Genomic DNA, 14,167 nt, shown 5'->3' with positions numbered 1-14,167 from the left:
ATTCATACATATTAAATGGCCACAAAGCATTTGGTTTTATTTCTGATCAATATGATCAGCTGATCCAAACACTCACAGTTAAAGCTAGATACAAACAAAGGCAGCCACATGGTGCGAGCTCCAACCCACAAGGCCTCAGCTCTCTGTGCAGGGCATCATTTACACCATTCATGTAAGGCTTCCATTGATAGACCTGCTCAATGAAGCAAGGGCATGCTGTGCAGACATTTTCTGCACTCATGGACGGTGAGAATAAATATGAGCCACCTCAATGATGGCTACAGCAAAACAAAATTATGGGTAAACTAGTAGATTCATAATCAGAGGGAATAGACTTTCAAACCAGGATTCTGGACTCAGGTTACCTTTTACAAGCAAGCCATGTAACTTGCATTTGAACACACCTGGGACTGACTAATTTCTAAGGCTTCAATTCAGAATGCTTTCTTTCCCTCCAGGGGATTTTTTTTTTTTCCAAAGACATGCCACTTTCCTAAAACAGAGATAATCATTTTGATGAGAAAAACACACTATTTACGATTTTTAAATGAAGGTGATAAACAGAGAAATGCAACCATGGTTGTCTTAGCTAAGCCCTGCATGGCCATATATAAACGACATTCTGAAGTGAACCCATTGGCTTCAAGAGGCTCTTGCTAGTAGTACACCTATAAATGGCTTTGGCTTTTTTTGGTACAGAAATTTTACTTGCCTCTACATTAAAAAATGAAAAAGATATATAAACAATTTGTAAAAATCCACTTGATCTAGTAAACAGTTATTAAATATTTAAAGTTAAGTCCTTTCTAGGGCCAAAATTTGAATCGAGACAATCTTTTTCTCTGTTGGTCATGGGGCTTGAACTCAGAGCCTGGGTCCTATCTCTGAGCTCTTTTACTCAAGACCAGCGCTATGCCAACTTGGGCCACTCCTCCGGGCCTTTTCTGAGTGGTTTATTAGAGGTAAGTCTCACCAACCTTCCTGGGCTGGCTTTGAACCATGATCTTCAGATCTCAGCCTCCTGAGTACTTAGAGGATTACAGGCCACCAGCACCTAACAAGACAATCTCAGTTGCTCTTTCTCCCACAATTTTCAACCCAATTTCCAAGCCCTTGGTGGGCTCCTTAGCTTTACTAAGGGCCTCAAAGCCACAGGGGTTTTTCCAGATTGATGCAATCCAGTGCTGTAGGGGTGGTGTGCAGGAGAAGACTCTGCAATGGCAAATTCATCTTCATGAGTCCAAAGCTCTTTTTTTTTTTAAAGACTTAAAACTCTCTACTTCTCACTCATAATAGATGAATGAGTTCATTCTTTCACAATTAAGAGTTACTGCCCCTCAGCCTATCTGTGGCCGCCCCCTGCACCGCACTGCCCAGGCACCACGCTGCACGCATCAAGCCCAGCTCCTCCACAAGGGTGATTCTCTGTCGGGTTGGACCAGAGACACTCTTATGGCCTCAAACGCACATCAGCCCCCCCCCCCCCAACCCACAGTACTTCAATAATAAGTTACTTTCCAAATACACAAGAATATCCTTGGTATTGGCCAACATTTTGAATGTGTCCACTAGCCCAAGCTATGGCTTGGAAATAATAATACCACTATGCTTTAAAAGATGTCTGGAAGGAAAATCAATAGTGATACATGGGACGACTCGAGTTTGCATTGACAAATGTAGTCCTAAGGCAGGTCTGGCGCAGTCAGGCCCAGCATCCACAGCCGGAAACCACTTGCCTGCGGGGACTAAATGGCAGGCAGTCTCATTCAGGAGCACAGGGAATGAAGCCTCTGGGTTAGTAGCAGCAGCCAGCAGACTCCGCTCGCTCCTCGACTTCCAGTGACCAGATTCAAGTAGGCGACTCAAAGGCTAGACTGCTGAGACCTGTTCATTTTCTGCCAAGTAAGAAAAACAAATCAACTAATATGTTAGAGAATGATCAAAGAAATCCAAGATAGCCCATCAAGCAAGACCTTTATTCTGAGGACACCTTGATGGCTAACAATAAACTGGACTTGTAGCAATGTTTTTTTAGAACATTTAATGACTGTTTTTCAAGGCATTGTCACACAAAGCTAGTCAAGAGTTTTGCTCTGCCAGATGTACTAATAAATAGCATCGTTTTAGTTTGGCATTTGAAGCGTTTTCATGCATTAATATACACCACCGATGCCAAACATCTCCTGAAATTACCCTAAATGGCTGCTGCCCTTGTACCAACTCCATGCGAGTAAGTGCTTGGCACCTAACAGCCTGTCTTCGCTGACGGAAAAGACATACTGAACTCAGGGCTTCGTGCTTGCTCGGCAGGCACTGTACACTGAGCCATGTTCTGCTTTTTCTCCGGCTATTTTTAGGACAGGGTCTTAACTTCCCGGTGAGGTATACTGGTGCACTGCCGTGATCCTCCTTGGGGCTGGGATGATAGACATGTGGCACTCTACCCAACTTCTTCCACTAGATGGAGCCTTTAGGGCCTCTCTATCTGGGCTGTTCTGAGCATCATTTCCCATTCCTGTCTTCCCACTGAGCTCGGGCTGACAAGCTGTGCAGAGCTATGAGTTGAGACTGAAAGCAATCTTTTGACCTTTTTCTGCCCAGGCAAATCTTATTTTTTTGAAAAGAAATTGTAAAGCACTTACTTAAGAAAACGTCACTAGTGACTATAGACCACCACAATAAAGACCATTCAGTATATAAAGCATTCATTTAAGAGCCAGTAAGGTAATTGTCACGTACCATCTGCTCCGCTATCTGCATCAGTCACCTCTGTTAGTCTAGGACGGGATGGCTGCAAATTATGCCTGTGAGGCTGAGATACAGTCTTCGAGGGGCCACAGGCCACAGGACTGCTACTGAGAGGAGCTGGTGGCGGCCTACAGAGGCTGTTCTGCATCATCTTTGACCTTTGCACTGCCACACTATACTCTGGAGGTTTTAGGTGCGGGTGGGGTCCTTCCTGGAGGTCGGCTAGAGAGATCCCCAGGTATCCTGGAGGAGTGGGAGGCGGCTCCCTAAACCTACCGTCCTTCCTGGGTGATGTGACACAGTATACTGGTATGAAAAATAAGCAATGGAAACGTTAATAAAAAAATGAAAAAAAAAAGACATACTTAAAAAGAACTTAAAAACATACAAATGAAATAAATCTAAATACAATGACAGCAGGTTAAAACATTTTAAATAAACTTAACTTGTCTGTCTGCAGAGATGACCAAATTCACACTAAACACACACCTATACTATCACTATCGATGGGCGGTTTGCATCTGTCTGCTCCCTGAGAGCAGAATGCTGTTCTCAGGCACTCCTATCCAGGCCAGGGAATTTTGCTGATATTCCTGGTAATTATTTTTCTGATTTTCAGTGGACATTAAGAACCATGGTGATTTAAATACTTTCCCTCAGTTTGTAAACCCCCTGGACAAAGCCTAAAGCAGCAGAAATTCCAATCTACAGGATAACAGGCTCTGAACACCTTGACTGTGTGCAAAGTGCCTGCAGATAAGCAGAATACGTCAGAGGGACATTAGATAATTCTAGCATGAACTTTCTCACCAGAGGATTAGGGTTACTAAGCCTATCTTCATTTATTATTATTATTATTTTTTTTTTGGATCCGGTCGTGGGGCCTGAACTCTGGGCCTGGGCGCTGTCCCTCAGCTCTTCAGCTCAAGGCGAGCGCTCTACCACTTGAGCCACAGCGCCACTTCTGGCTTTTTTTTCTTCTTATGTGGTGCTGAGGAATTGAACCCAGGGCCTTGAGCATGCAAGGCAAGCGCTCTACCACTGAGCCACCTTCCCAGCCCTATAAAAGTATCTTAAGATGGCTAAACACACATAAACTCTATTATGTAACATCAAGGTCAGAAGGGATGTGTTTCCATTTGGGGACAGATGGGCGGGCTGGTGATGGTAAGGTTGTCAAGAGAAGACAAGCATGAAGTCTGATTTGCCCAAATGCCAAGCAATGGTAGATTCTAAAATCTGTATTCTCAAATAGACAAAAAGGTGGTTTTGTTTTTTTCCGGGGGTGGGAGGGGGTGGTAGTGAATGGAAGAGGGGTACTGGGGTTTCAACTCAAGGCCTCAAACTCGAGATGTTTGATCCATGCCCCCTCAGATTTTTACTGCTTTAGTTTTTCAGATGGGTTCTCTTTTTGCCCTGAGACCAGCCTTGGATTGCAATCCACTACCTCCCAAACTGAGACAAAATGTTTGAGTTACTGTCTGTCTTATTTGTTGATATAGTTTCACTCTGAGCACATCCTCTCAAAGTAACCAGGATTATGGGTGTGAATATCCATGAGTGATGAGAAAGGTTTTTCTTTTTTTTTTTCTTTCAGTCTTTGTTTTTCTTCCTGGCCCTGGGGCTTGAACCGAGGGCCTGGATGCTGTTCTAGAGCCTCTTTGTGCTCAAGGCTAGTGCTCTACCACTTGGCCACAACACCATACCTGGCCTTTTCTGAGTGGTTTACTGGAGATAAGAGTCTCATGGAGGGCTGGGAAGTTGGCGCAATGGTAGAGCGCTTGCCTTGCATGCATGAGGCCCTGGGTTCAATTCCTCAGCACCACATAAGCAAAAAAGAAAAAAGCTGGAAGTGGCACTGTGGCTCAAGTGGTAGAGTGCTAGCCTTGAGCTGAAGAGCTGAGGGACAGTGCCCAGGCCCAGAGCTCAGGCCTCATGACTGACCCTCCCCCACCCCCTACCCCCCCAAAAAAAAGAGTCTCATGAATTTTCCTTCTTGGGCTGGGTTTGAACTGTGATCCTCAGAGCTCAGCTTTCTGATCAGGATTACAGGAGTGTGCCCGGCTGAGTCTTATAACTCTGCACACAGATTTGTATATCCTGAGTGGTAATCTATAAAAAGTTACTAAACAAATCCTTACAAAAACTCCCAATGTATAATGTAATTTGAAAATCTAAAACTTTCCCTTTTATATTTTAGTAATTACATGTGGCATTATGAATTAAGAATTACAAGTTGATTATGAAAATATAGATTCAACATAGTCATTTCATGTAAGTAAAAAAGCAGGGGCTTTTATAGTTAAATGTATGAATCAGGGAGCACAATAATTCTCTGATGGCTAAATACACTAAAATTTGGAAGGGGCTTGGTGATGGAGCTCACACCTGTAGTCCTAGCTATTCAGAAGGCTGAGATCTAAGGATTGAAGTTCACTGCTAGCCAAGGCAGAAAAGTCCATGAGACCATTTCCAATTAACTAGCAAAAGCTGGGCTGGAGGTATGGCTTGAAAGGTAAAGCACCAGCTGAGCAAGTGTAAGGCCCCGAGTTAAAACTCCAGTATCTTAAAAAAACACACACAAAAAAACACAGAATGGAACTGATGAGTGAACATTCATGATGCCAGGAAGGTGACTGAGAATGTTCTGGATTTCTTTCTTGAACCCATGGCCTTGTGCATGTGGAGGCAATGCTATCTGTAGCAAGTCTGCTCTGTGTTTCTTCTCTGTCATTTTTGCTATCTGAAGTGACAAGAGTTAACTGTGGTCCAAATACTTGATAAGGAGAATACCCTTTAATTACGATTTTTTCAGAGTAATGTGATGAGATTCTTCAAATAAAAAAAATGTGACAAACTATCTTTCATGTTCCTAATTATTCACCTTCGCACCAGATTTTCACTTTAATGACAATCTGCCCTAAAATCTGCCAGAAGTCATGAATGCTGAAAATAATTTGTGGAGGAAAAAAAAGGAAAGTGAGCATAAAATCCTAGGTCAAGATACCTCAAGCTCAGCACCACCACCTCTGAGTGCCAAAGACACAAAACAACATCCCCCCAAGCCACACCCCTCACTCACCAATCAAGCCCTTCTCTGTACTTGAAGTGACAGTTTTGTAAAGTGGGTCAGTGGCGTCCTTGGGGTCTGAGCTGTCGGCTGTGTTGGCAGGGGTCCTGTCTGTCACTCTGCGTCTGACTGTCCCGTAGTTGGGCTCACTCGCGTCTGACAGCGAGCTGGACGAAGCCCAACTCTGTCGCAGCTCATCAGTCTCCAGGCTTCCTTTACACTGGCCACAAGTCCGAGAGCAGCTTTTAGGACAGGAATGGGGCTCACAGTCTGTGGGTTCAACTTCAGCGATGGGATCGTCCAAATGAGTATGTCTGTAGGAATTCAAAAAGTCCCAGCTTTTTGGGTTTGGAAGGTTTTGGAAGTTGTCATGGGAACTGCTTGAACAGGAAGTCCAACTTCCTCGACCGCTGTCGGCCGCTTCTATGATGACGTGCTCATGAGAAATTTCCTCATTGCTCGTGGAAGATGAGACGGCTAAGCCCTTGATTAAAGATGGCTTCGAAAGTGCCCACCTAATTTGGAGATAACGCACAGAATCAACTTGCTGGCTGACTGGAAAATCTCTCCACTGCTTTATTACTGCACATAAGAAACTACAGAACATACAGCAAGAAATACTGAAAAACCTCAAATGCATGGTTTCCTCGACAATTTTAAGTGATTTTTAAATGAAAATTCAAAAATAAGGTTTGGTATACAATTGTAATTTTGTTGTTGGTCGTGGGGCTTGATGGTATACAATTGTTATTGCTGTCTTAGCCCAGGATGGCCTCCAGCTCTCATCCTGCCTCAGCCTCCCCTGTGCTGGTGTTTTGCAAGAGTGCACCCCGATTCCTGTCCCGAGTAGGCGTGTTCATTCATGGCCACTACCTCACTGCATATAGAATTAAGAATTCCCAACTTGAGGAGCCTTTTCTTCTTTTTCGCAACTCAGGACCTTGTACTTGTTACACAGGCCGTCTATTACCATTTGAGCCAGCCCCCTAGACTGCATGTTTTGTTTTTCTTTGTATAGCTATTAGTCCAGTAATGCCAAGAAACAGCAACTTCCCCAACCACCTGAGCGGATCCTGGTGCTGAGCACCTCCCGCTCCCCCGCACTCATGGGTCTGTTAGAAACAGTGGCAGCGGCGCTCCATTTTCAAGACAAGGCATTTGACCCTGAGTAGAAGGTTACCAGTGTCTTGTGGACGTCCCAAAGTTTGTGCAGATGAACACAACTGATTAGAAGAAGGCTGATTAGCAAGGGAGCAATGGACTGCAAAAAAAAAAGGATAAAATGGGCACTAACTGTATGTACCAGAAAGAATGTACCAAGAAAAGCTTGGCAGTCATAGGAAAAAAAAGGCAGTGGAGACAGTGAAAAGCCCACTTTCACAATCCAACCAACTTCAAGAGGCACGTGCATGCCAATCACCCAGCTGCAAGTAATGAACTTAGGACATCTGGGAGAAAAAGAACTTGGACCAATAGCGAACTGTGTGTGTGTATGTGGGAGGGAGGGGGTGTGTCCCCCACGTGCTAGCAATAAAAAGTGCTTGTTATCGTTAAAGAAAGTGTCTGCCATTAGACAAGACACCCAATCTTGAAATCTTGCCATCAAAGGGTTGACCAGGACTGCTTTAAGAATGCATCTACCTTTCTAACCCCCTCTCTCCCTACTTAACCTAAGGCCAATGTGTGGCTGTCTGAAGACAGCGAAGATGTGCTGAGTGCTGCCTTCCCACGCTGCCTTTCTCTGCCCTCTCCGTGTCTCTCTACTTCACATATGGCTGGACTTTGGGCCTGGGGTATGACATCCTGGTTTCAGTCCTCCTCCCCCAGCCTGTCAGTCAGGGCACATGACACGTGGCCTTCTATGTACAACCCACTGAAGCAACCTTTACTCTTACAGAATATGCAGAACCACCTTCCCCCTGTCAACAGCAGGCATTCTTCCAAGTTTTCTGTTTGCTTGTTTTCAGTGGGACAGCGCCTGGCACATGCTAGGCTGACACTTTTAACCCCTGGTTCAGCCCTTTGTCACTTTAGTTTTTTTTTTTTTTTTTTTGCCAGTCATGAGTCTTGAACTCTGGGCCTGGGCGCTGTCCCTGAGCTCTTCAGCTCTGAGCCACAGCGCCACTTCCGGTTTTCTAGTAGTTTATTGGAGATAAGAGTCCCATAGACTTTCCTGCCCAGGCTGGCTTTGAACCACAATCCTCAGATCTCAGCCTCCTGAATAGCTAGGATTACAGGTGTGAGCCATCAGCGCCCAGCTTTTTTAGTACTTTTTTCATGCATTTTGCCCAGGGTTGGCCTCAGGCCACTTCTCCTCCCCAGGAGTTGAGATCACAGGTATACACCACACACCTGGCTTGCTCAGATGAGGTCTCACTAACTTTTTGCCCAGGCTGGCCTTGAATCGTCATCCTCCTTGCCCTCTGCCTCCCAAGGAGCTGGTAATACAGGTATGTACTACTACACTCTGCCAAGTTCTTTTTGTTGTTGTTGTTGGTTGTGGGGCCTAAACGCTGGGCCTGAGCACTGTCCCTCAGCTCTTCAGCTCAAGGTAAGTGCTCTACCACTTGAGCCACAGCGCCACTTCCAGCCTTTTCTGCTTATATGGTGCTGAGGAATCGAACCTGGGACCTCATGCATGCGAAGCAAGCACTCTACCACTGAGCCACCTTCCCAGCCCCCACACACTGCCAAGTTCTAATTGATGGAGAAGACACATAATCATAGAAAGTCACCCAATTCAGTAACACTTGAGCTCCTATCCATATGCCTTCCAAGTGGTCCCATTTTCATACTCAGCTTTATGAGCGTATGGCTTGGCCCTCATGTCCCTTCAAGGAATGTCTGACATCTGACGTCTACCATAGCGGAGGAGGTGCAATATCAAGTGTGGGATTTCTGCACAGATGGCTTCTGTTTTAGAAGGCACAGGAAAGGATGCTTACCCAGAACCAAGCTGACTGTGCTCTCCTATTCCCAGAGGGTGATCGGACTTTTCCGAGGGGGCACTGAACTCGGGGCCAGTCAGGGGCTGGGACGAACCCCGCTCATCTGGAAGTGCAGCTGACATGGAGTCCACAGAGCAGTTGCTCACGATGCTGGACCGGGAGGAAATCTCGCTGTGGCTGGATTCAGACAAGTTGTCAGATTTAGCTGATGGTAAAAGTGTGTAACCTGAACAAGAAAGAAAACACTGATCAAGCTACAAAACAACAGACAAGGTGGTGGGGGCAGCCAGGGATGGATACAGAAAAAATAAAATAAAAGGAACCAAAGAAAGCAGTGGCAAATTTGTCTTCACTTATGTGAGTGTAATTGTGCCCACTTCCCCCACCCCCATTCCCCTACAGATCCTTCACCTACCTATCCACACCAACCCACGAAACTTCAAGACAGAAAGTCAAAACTCAGTACTACTGAGAAAATCTGTTTAAAGGAATACCTGCAGGCTCTCACACAGCTTCATCTATTCAATAAAATAAGGAATTAAAACACATTACAAGTAAGTATACACGGTACAGTTTCTCAACTCTGCAATCCTGACATAAACATTTCATTGTCTAACGTGAATTCAAAATACCATCTGCTGTAGAGCTAGCAATGGGAGTCAGGACTCAAAGGGAAGAACTGTATTTTGACTTTTTCAAGTAATATATACTTACCTGGATGTTCTGTTTATGCCACCTAAGAAGTCTTGCCACAAGTTGAGAGTTACTGTTTCAGTACTTTAATTTTGTTTATTCACAATGCTGAAGATAGAACCCATGGCCCTGCATGTGCTGGGCAAACGCTCTACCTGAGCTGTACCTCTATCCCTGTTCCAGTATTTTTAAGTAGATTTATATTTTAGATACAATTTTATATTTAGTTCCCTTTTCTTCACCAGCTTTCACAGAATATTACATTAAACACCCAAAATAGTCTATAAAATATATAATTAAAAAAAAGAGCGTCTACACGTGTGAAACTCTTCTACGACTCACTGCACAGCAGTAAGCTACAAGATCTTGTTTTCTGGGAGACAGGGGTATGGATGGAGTCAGGTGGGAGGACCCAAAGCAAGTCGGAGGTGTAACGGGTAAATGTGCACATAGTCTGTTCTGATTGCTACACGAAGTCATGCTTTTGTTTAGAAATAAAATGATCCAGTAACCCAAACAAGCCATTCTTTGGTCTCTGGGAAGGGAATGGTATTCATTCTCTTGTTCACACAAGAGAACTCCTGGTAAGAACGAGAGGGTGGTAAGCTGCAAGAATTTGAAGGGCCTCAGCTTCTTCATGTATGAAGAGGAAAGCAGCAACCTTAAAACACTGAGGTCCTTTTCTGCTTTTAAGGAGCTTACAGTTTATCCACGTGTGAATTCAAATCAAGAAAAACAAAGTTATTGTGTGATCACCTTAAGTGGTACAATTATTTCAAAGAGAAATAAGCCAAGTGGCTTATGGGGCCAAGACTCCGGTCGGCCAAGGCCAGGTAGTCTTCCCAAGTTTATTCAGGAATCCCTGAATCAAGGGATCAGTGTTCATGAACTGATTTAGTTAATAATTTTTGGTGGTACTAGGATTTGAACTCGGGGCTTTGGGCTATTGTTGTAGAGTGGCTCTATCACTTGAGCCATGCCCACAGTCCTTTTGCTTTCATCCTGTGTTTATGGTGGGGCTGGCCCGGATGGTGATCCTTTTATTAATGTTCTCATGTGGCTGGGATGGCAGCCTCTCCACACCTAGTGTGCTTTGGTGATCGCAATGGGAGCCTGGGCTGGCCTTAACTTTCATCTTCCTGACCATCAGTCCTGAGCAGCTAGGCTCACGGGCATTAGTCACTAAGCCCAGCTTCATTTGTCAATTAAAAAAAATTATTTTATAATTATAAAGCATAGAGTGATTGGTCAGTTTTCAAGAGTTCCAAGAAAACATGGTAAGTGAAAAAAAATTAACCTTTCCTTAAAAGGAGTTGTTCTTTTATGGAATATCCTTGCTTTACTATTTCAAAAATTGTTAATATTTCTCAAACACTATTCTGAGAAGCTTCTGAAAAGCTGATTAAATTACACATACTTGGCTAATTTCTGGCAATTCATGTCTATGAACATAGGGATGGAACTCTAATTCCCTGTAAAGTAAGTTTCACAGATGTTGTCTGAAATCTGTGAACTGTGGATGGTGTAAGAAGTGAATGAGGGAGGGGCTGGGATGTAGCTCAGTAGCAAAGCACTTGCCTAGCAGGTGCCATGCCCTGGGTTTGATCCCCAGTACCAGAAAAGACGACGAGAAGTGTACTTTGGAACTTCTGGCCTCTCAATCACTTCTCTGTCCATTAGTTTATAAAGTAGTTGAAGTACCAAGATGGCAAATAAATTCAGAGGTAAAGGTTGGAATGGGATTGTAAGTTGGGTTTTATGGTGAAAGTGAACCCTGGTTCCTCAAAAAGCTCCCTCCGCTTTCACTCAAACTCAGCTGCTGCCAGTAGGAAATAAAGCAAACTACAGAAAACAAAAGCATCATCTTTACTAACTGAATACATTAGTAGTATATAACATATATACAAATAAGGCACTTCAATATTACTTTGTTGTAATACTGATCATAAAATGCTTAGCAAGAGAAATTCACTAAATTGTCTGTCCGACCTTTAACAAGTTGCTTAATTCAAGCTACATTTACATTAACAACTGGAAACAAACTTGACACTAATAAGGCACTGTCCTCAGAGCGTCTTTCTCCTTTTAGACTTGAACCGTGTATAGAAGCAGCGTAAAGCATTACTGTCGCCTCTGCTATTGGAACTGAAGATGGTACTCCCTTTCTCATCTTTGATGTTGCTCCCAACATCCTTCACTTTCTCAGAGCTGTCTGTAGCTTGATGGTGAGCTGCGTCCTCTTTTTGGCTGTGGACTAGCCTCTCCCTTGAAAGAGCTCTTTCCCTAAATCTTCTAAACGGGGATGTCATTCTTTTTCTGGTTGTGTCATCACAACATGTCCTGTCTCTATCCTCCTCAGTGGCTTTCTTGATCCTGTCTGTTCTTTTGGCTGTGCTCCCGGTAATCTGAAGGATTTTCTTTTGCAAGTAAACCCCACCTATTCCGGGGCAGCTCTGGCCACTGATCTCGGTGCTGGACTCACAGGGAGGGGATGAGGAAGGCCCTGAGGGGCGGAGCAGGATGCTGGGATCAGATAGGACACTGCCAACTGGAGGGAGAGATGCAAAAACCCTGACATGGTCAATCCATTCTTTCCAATTCGTCACAATTCACCTGCTTTATATAACATCACACTGTTAAAATTAAAATCTAGTAACATATTCTTAATGCACGGAAAATGAACTACATAGCATTAACACATTACTTATCCCAAGACAGAATGCAGGAGAGAGATTACCTTGATCAGAAAAGGCTGTTATAAAAACACATTATAAAAGCAAGCCCAATTGGTAAAATCCTAAGGACAAATAGGACAAGAATGTGAGGTAATCATAGCCATTTCTCAAGAGAAATGATGTTTATGTCTAGAATTTTCAGGTGGATTTTAATAAGAAAAAGTTTCGTAAAACCCGAACAGGACATACAGCATATTCAACAGGTGCATTTATAAAGCATTGCTTTCCTGCATGATAGAGCTTGATTTGCTTATTTCTTGCCCATTTTAAACGGGAAATTTCAGCTTAATTGTTCACTCAGTACTTGTAAGTAAGCACCTGAGCTGCTAGTTCCCTCTCCCCCGTCTCCCCTTCCTTGCTGGGAAGTGAATTAGTCCTCTGGTAGTACCACAGAGACAGGGCAGAGCTGGACAATATCCCTGAGGTCTGTAAACATATCTTGTCCTTTGCTTTTAGAGTAGATGACACTTCTGCTTTGCAACTAGAGGAAGTCCCCTCTTTTATCCCAATATACTTTAAGACAGAAAGAGAAAGCATGTAGACCTCAATTATAGAGATGCAAAGATTGGAAAGTATGTTTTTCCCTGACTTTGTGGGCAAATCATCAAATTTCAGGCTTGTTACTGTAAAAGGACAAACATGAGGACAATGTGAACAGCAAAGGGAAGGTTTTTTTTTAAGGTTTGCATTTAGATAAACCTATCTATTTAAAGGCAGGAGATTATTTTTCTATGAACATACAACTAGCAAAAATATAAAATGAAGCATCGTTTCCAATGCTTCTGGGTGTTCCAAGATGGAAGCTAACCTCCTTCAGCTCCAAGGAAAACGATGTTCAAGGTCTTATGATTTTTAAAACTTTGTACTTGTTTAAAATTCTCCTTGTGAAAAACATGAAATAGGCTATATTAAACAGTAAATTAGAACGCAACTAATTTCAAAGCTCAATAAGAACTAAGAACAGACCCTAGTAATGTTCTTTTTTATGTTTAGCCATGTAACTATTTCTGTTTTTAATACTTTTTATTGTAAAGATACTGTACAGAGGGGTTACAGTTACATGAGCAAGGTAATGAGTGCACTGACATGTTTTTGCTCAACCACAGATTTGGACAAAAACATTTCTATGCAAACTTCTGCAGTCAGTTGGAGTTTTGGCCAAACACACAGAACAATCTCGAGCAGTTTTGTGGAGAATTGTGTCAGCCTTCAGTAAAAATAACTAATAAGCTCACAGATCTGTCAACATCATGGTCAACACTGAGAGATGTGGGAGGAGCGCTCTAGTCCAAAGCGTGTGGATTTCCCATTGCAGTAAGCAATGGGGGCACTGTCCTGTCCTCCATCCCCTCCCCTAATACAGCCGGGCGCTGTTCTGTTCACAGCGCTGTTTACAATGGGCTGGACAGCTGCCCACCTTCTCCAAGGGGAGGAGGCTGTGGATCACTTCTGCCAGAGTGCTAAGAGCACATGGACACTGTTCATTTGGATCATCTGTCTAATCAGAGGCCTTGCTGCTGTCAGCACTGAATGAGAGAGGACACACCTCTATGTGCTTCAAAGTGAGTGTGATCTACCACTGGAGCAGAAGCTTGTGTTATAAATACACCCATTGCACATATATTTTATGTCCTGTTTATTTCCATGTAGCACTCACTCTTTAGTAAAAATGTGAGTGAACATTCCCATCTCTGGTGTGAGCACAGAAAGGGCAGGTTGGCCTGGGGTGGCAACAGAGAAGAGACAAGACACTATACCGCACACTGGGCTTTATGCAACATATGCAATGAAACCCCAGCTTACAGAAAAGTAAAATACCAATAGGCACAGCAGGGGCAGAGCCAGGGTTCGTTCAAATTTAGATCTGATGTTACCACACATCACTAACACAGAGCAGATAGTAAGAACATGCCCTGAAGAGATGAGACTCAGAGCAGGAGCTGCTCTTTCCTGCTGGAATGACGCTGTCTCTC

General features: G+C 43.7%; 1 protein-coding gene across 3 annotated transcripts in view; it reads right to left on the bottom strand.

Annotated features, from left to right (window-relative positions):
* Positions 1-215: 215 nt before the first annotated feature.
* Rapgef6 (Rap guanine nucleotide exchange factor (GEF) 6) overlaps positions 216-14,167 on the bottom strand; it is a 147,888-nt gene continuing 133,936 nt past the window's right edge. For 2 of the 3 annotated variants that reach the window (XM_013033804.1, XM_013033806.1), the window contains 4 exons: positions 8,764-8,992; positions 5,831-6,333; positions 2,740-3,054; positions 216-1,895 (listed from right to left, as the gene is read on the bottom strand). In XM_013033804.1, the coding sequence (XP_012889258.1) occupies positions 1,870-1,895; positions 2,740-3,054; positions 5,831-6,333; positions 8,764-8,992 (1,073 nt within the window). In that variant the 3' untranslated portion in view covers positions 216-1,869. The remainder of the gene's footprint in view (positions 1,896-2,739; positions 3,055-5,830; positions 6,334-8,763; positions 8,993-14,167) is intronic. The other variant, XM_013033807.1, reaches the window with a different exon arrangement.

This window comes from Dipodomys ordii, unplaced genomic scaffold (assembly GCF_000151885.1).
Source record: "Dipodomys ordii isolate 6190 unplaced genomic scaffold, Dord_2.0 Scaffold177, whole genome shotgun sequence".
NCBI classification, from domain to species: domain Eukaryota; kingdom Metazoa; phylum Chordata; class Mammalia; order Rodentia; family Heteromyidae; genus Dipodomys; species Dipodomys ordii.
This window is presented reverse-complemented; position numbering and strand designations above follow the sequence as displayed.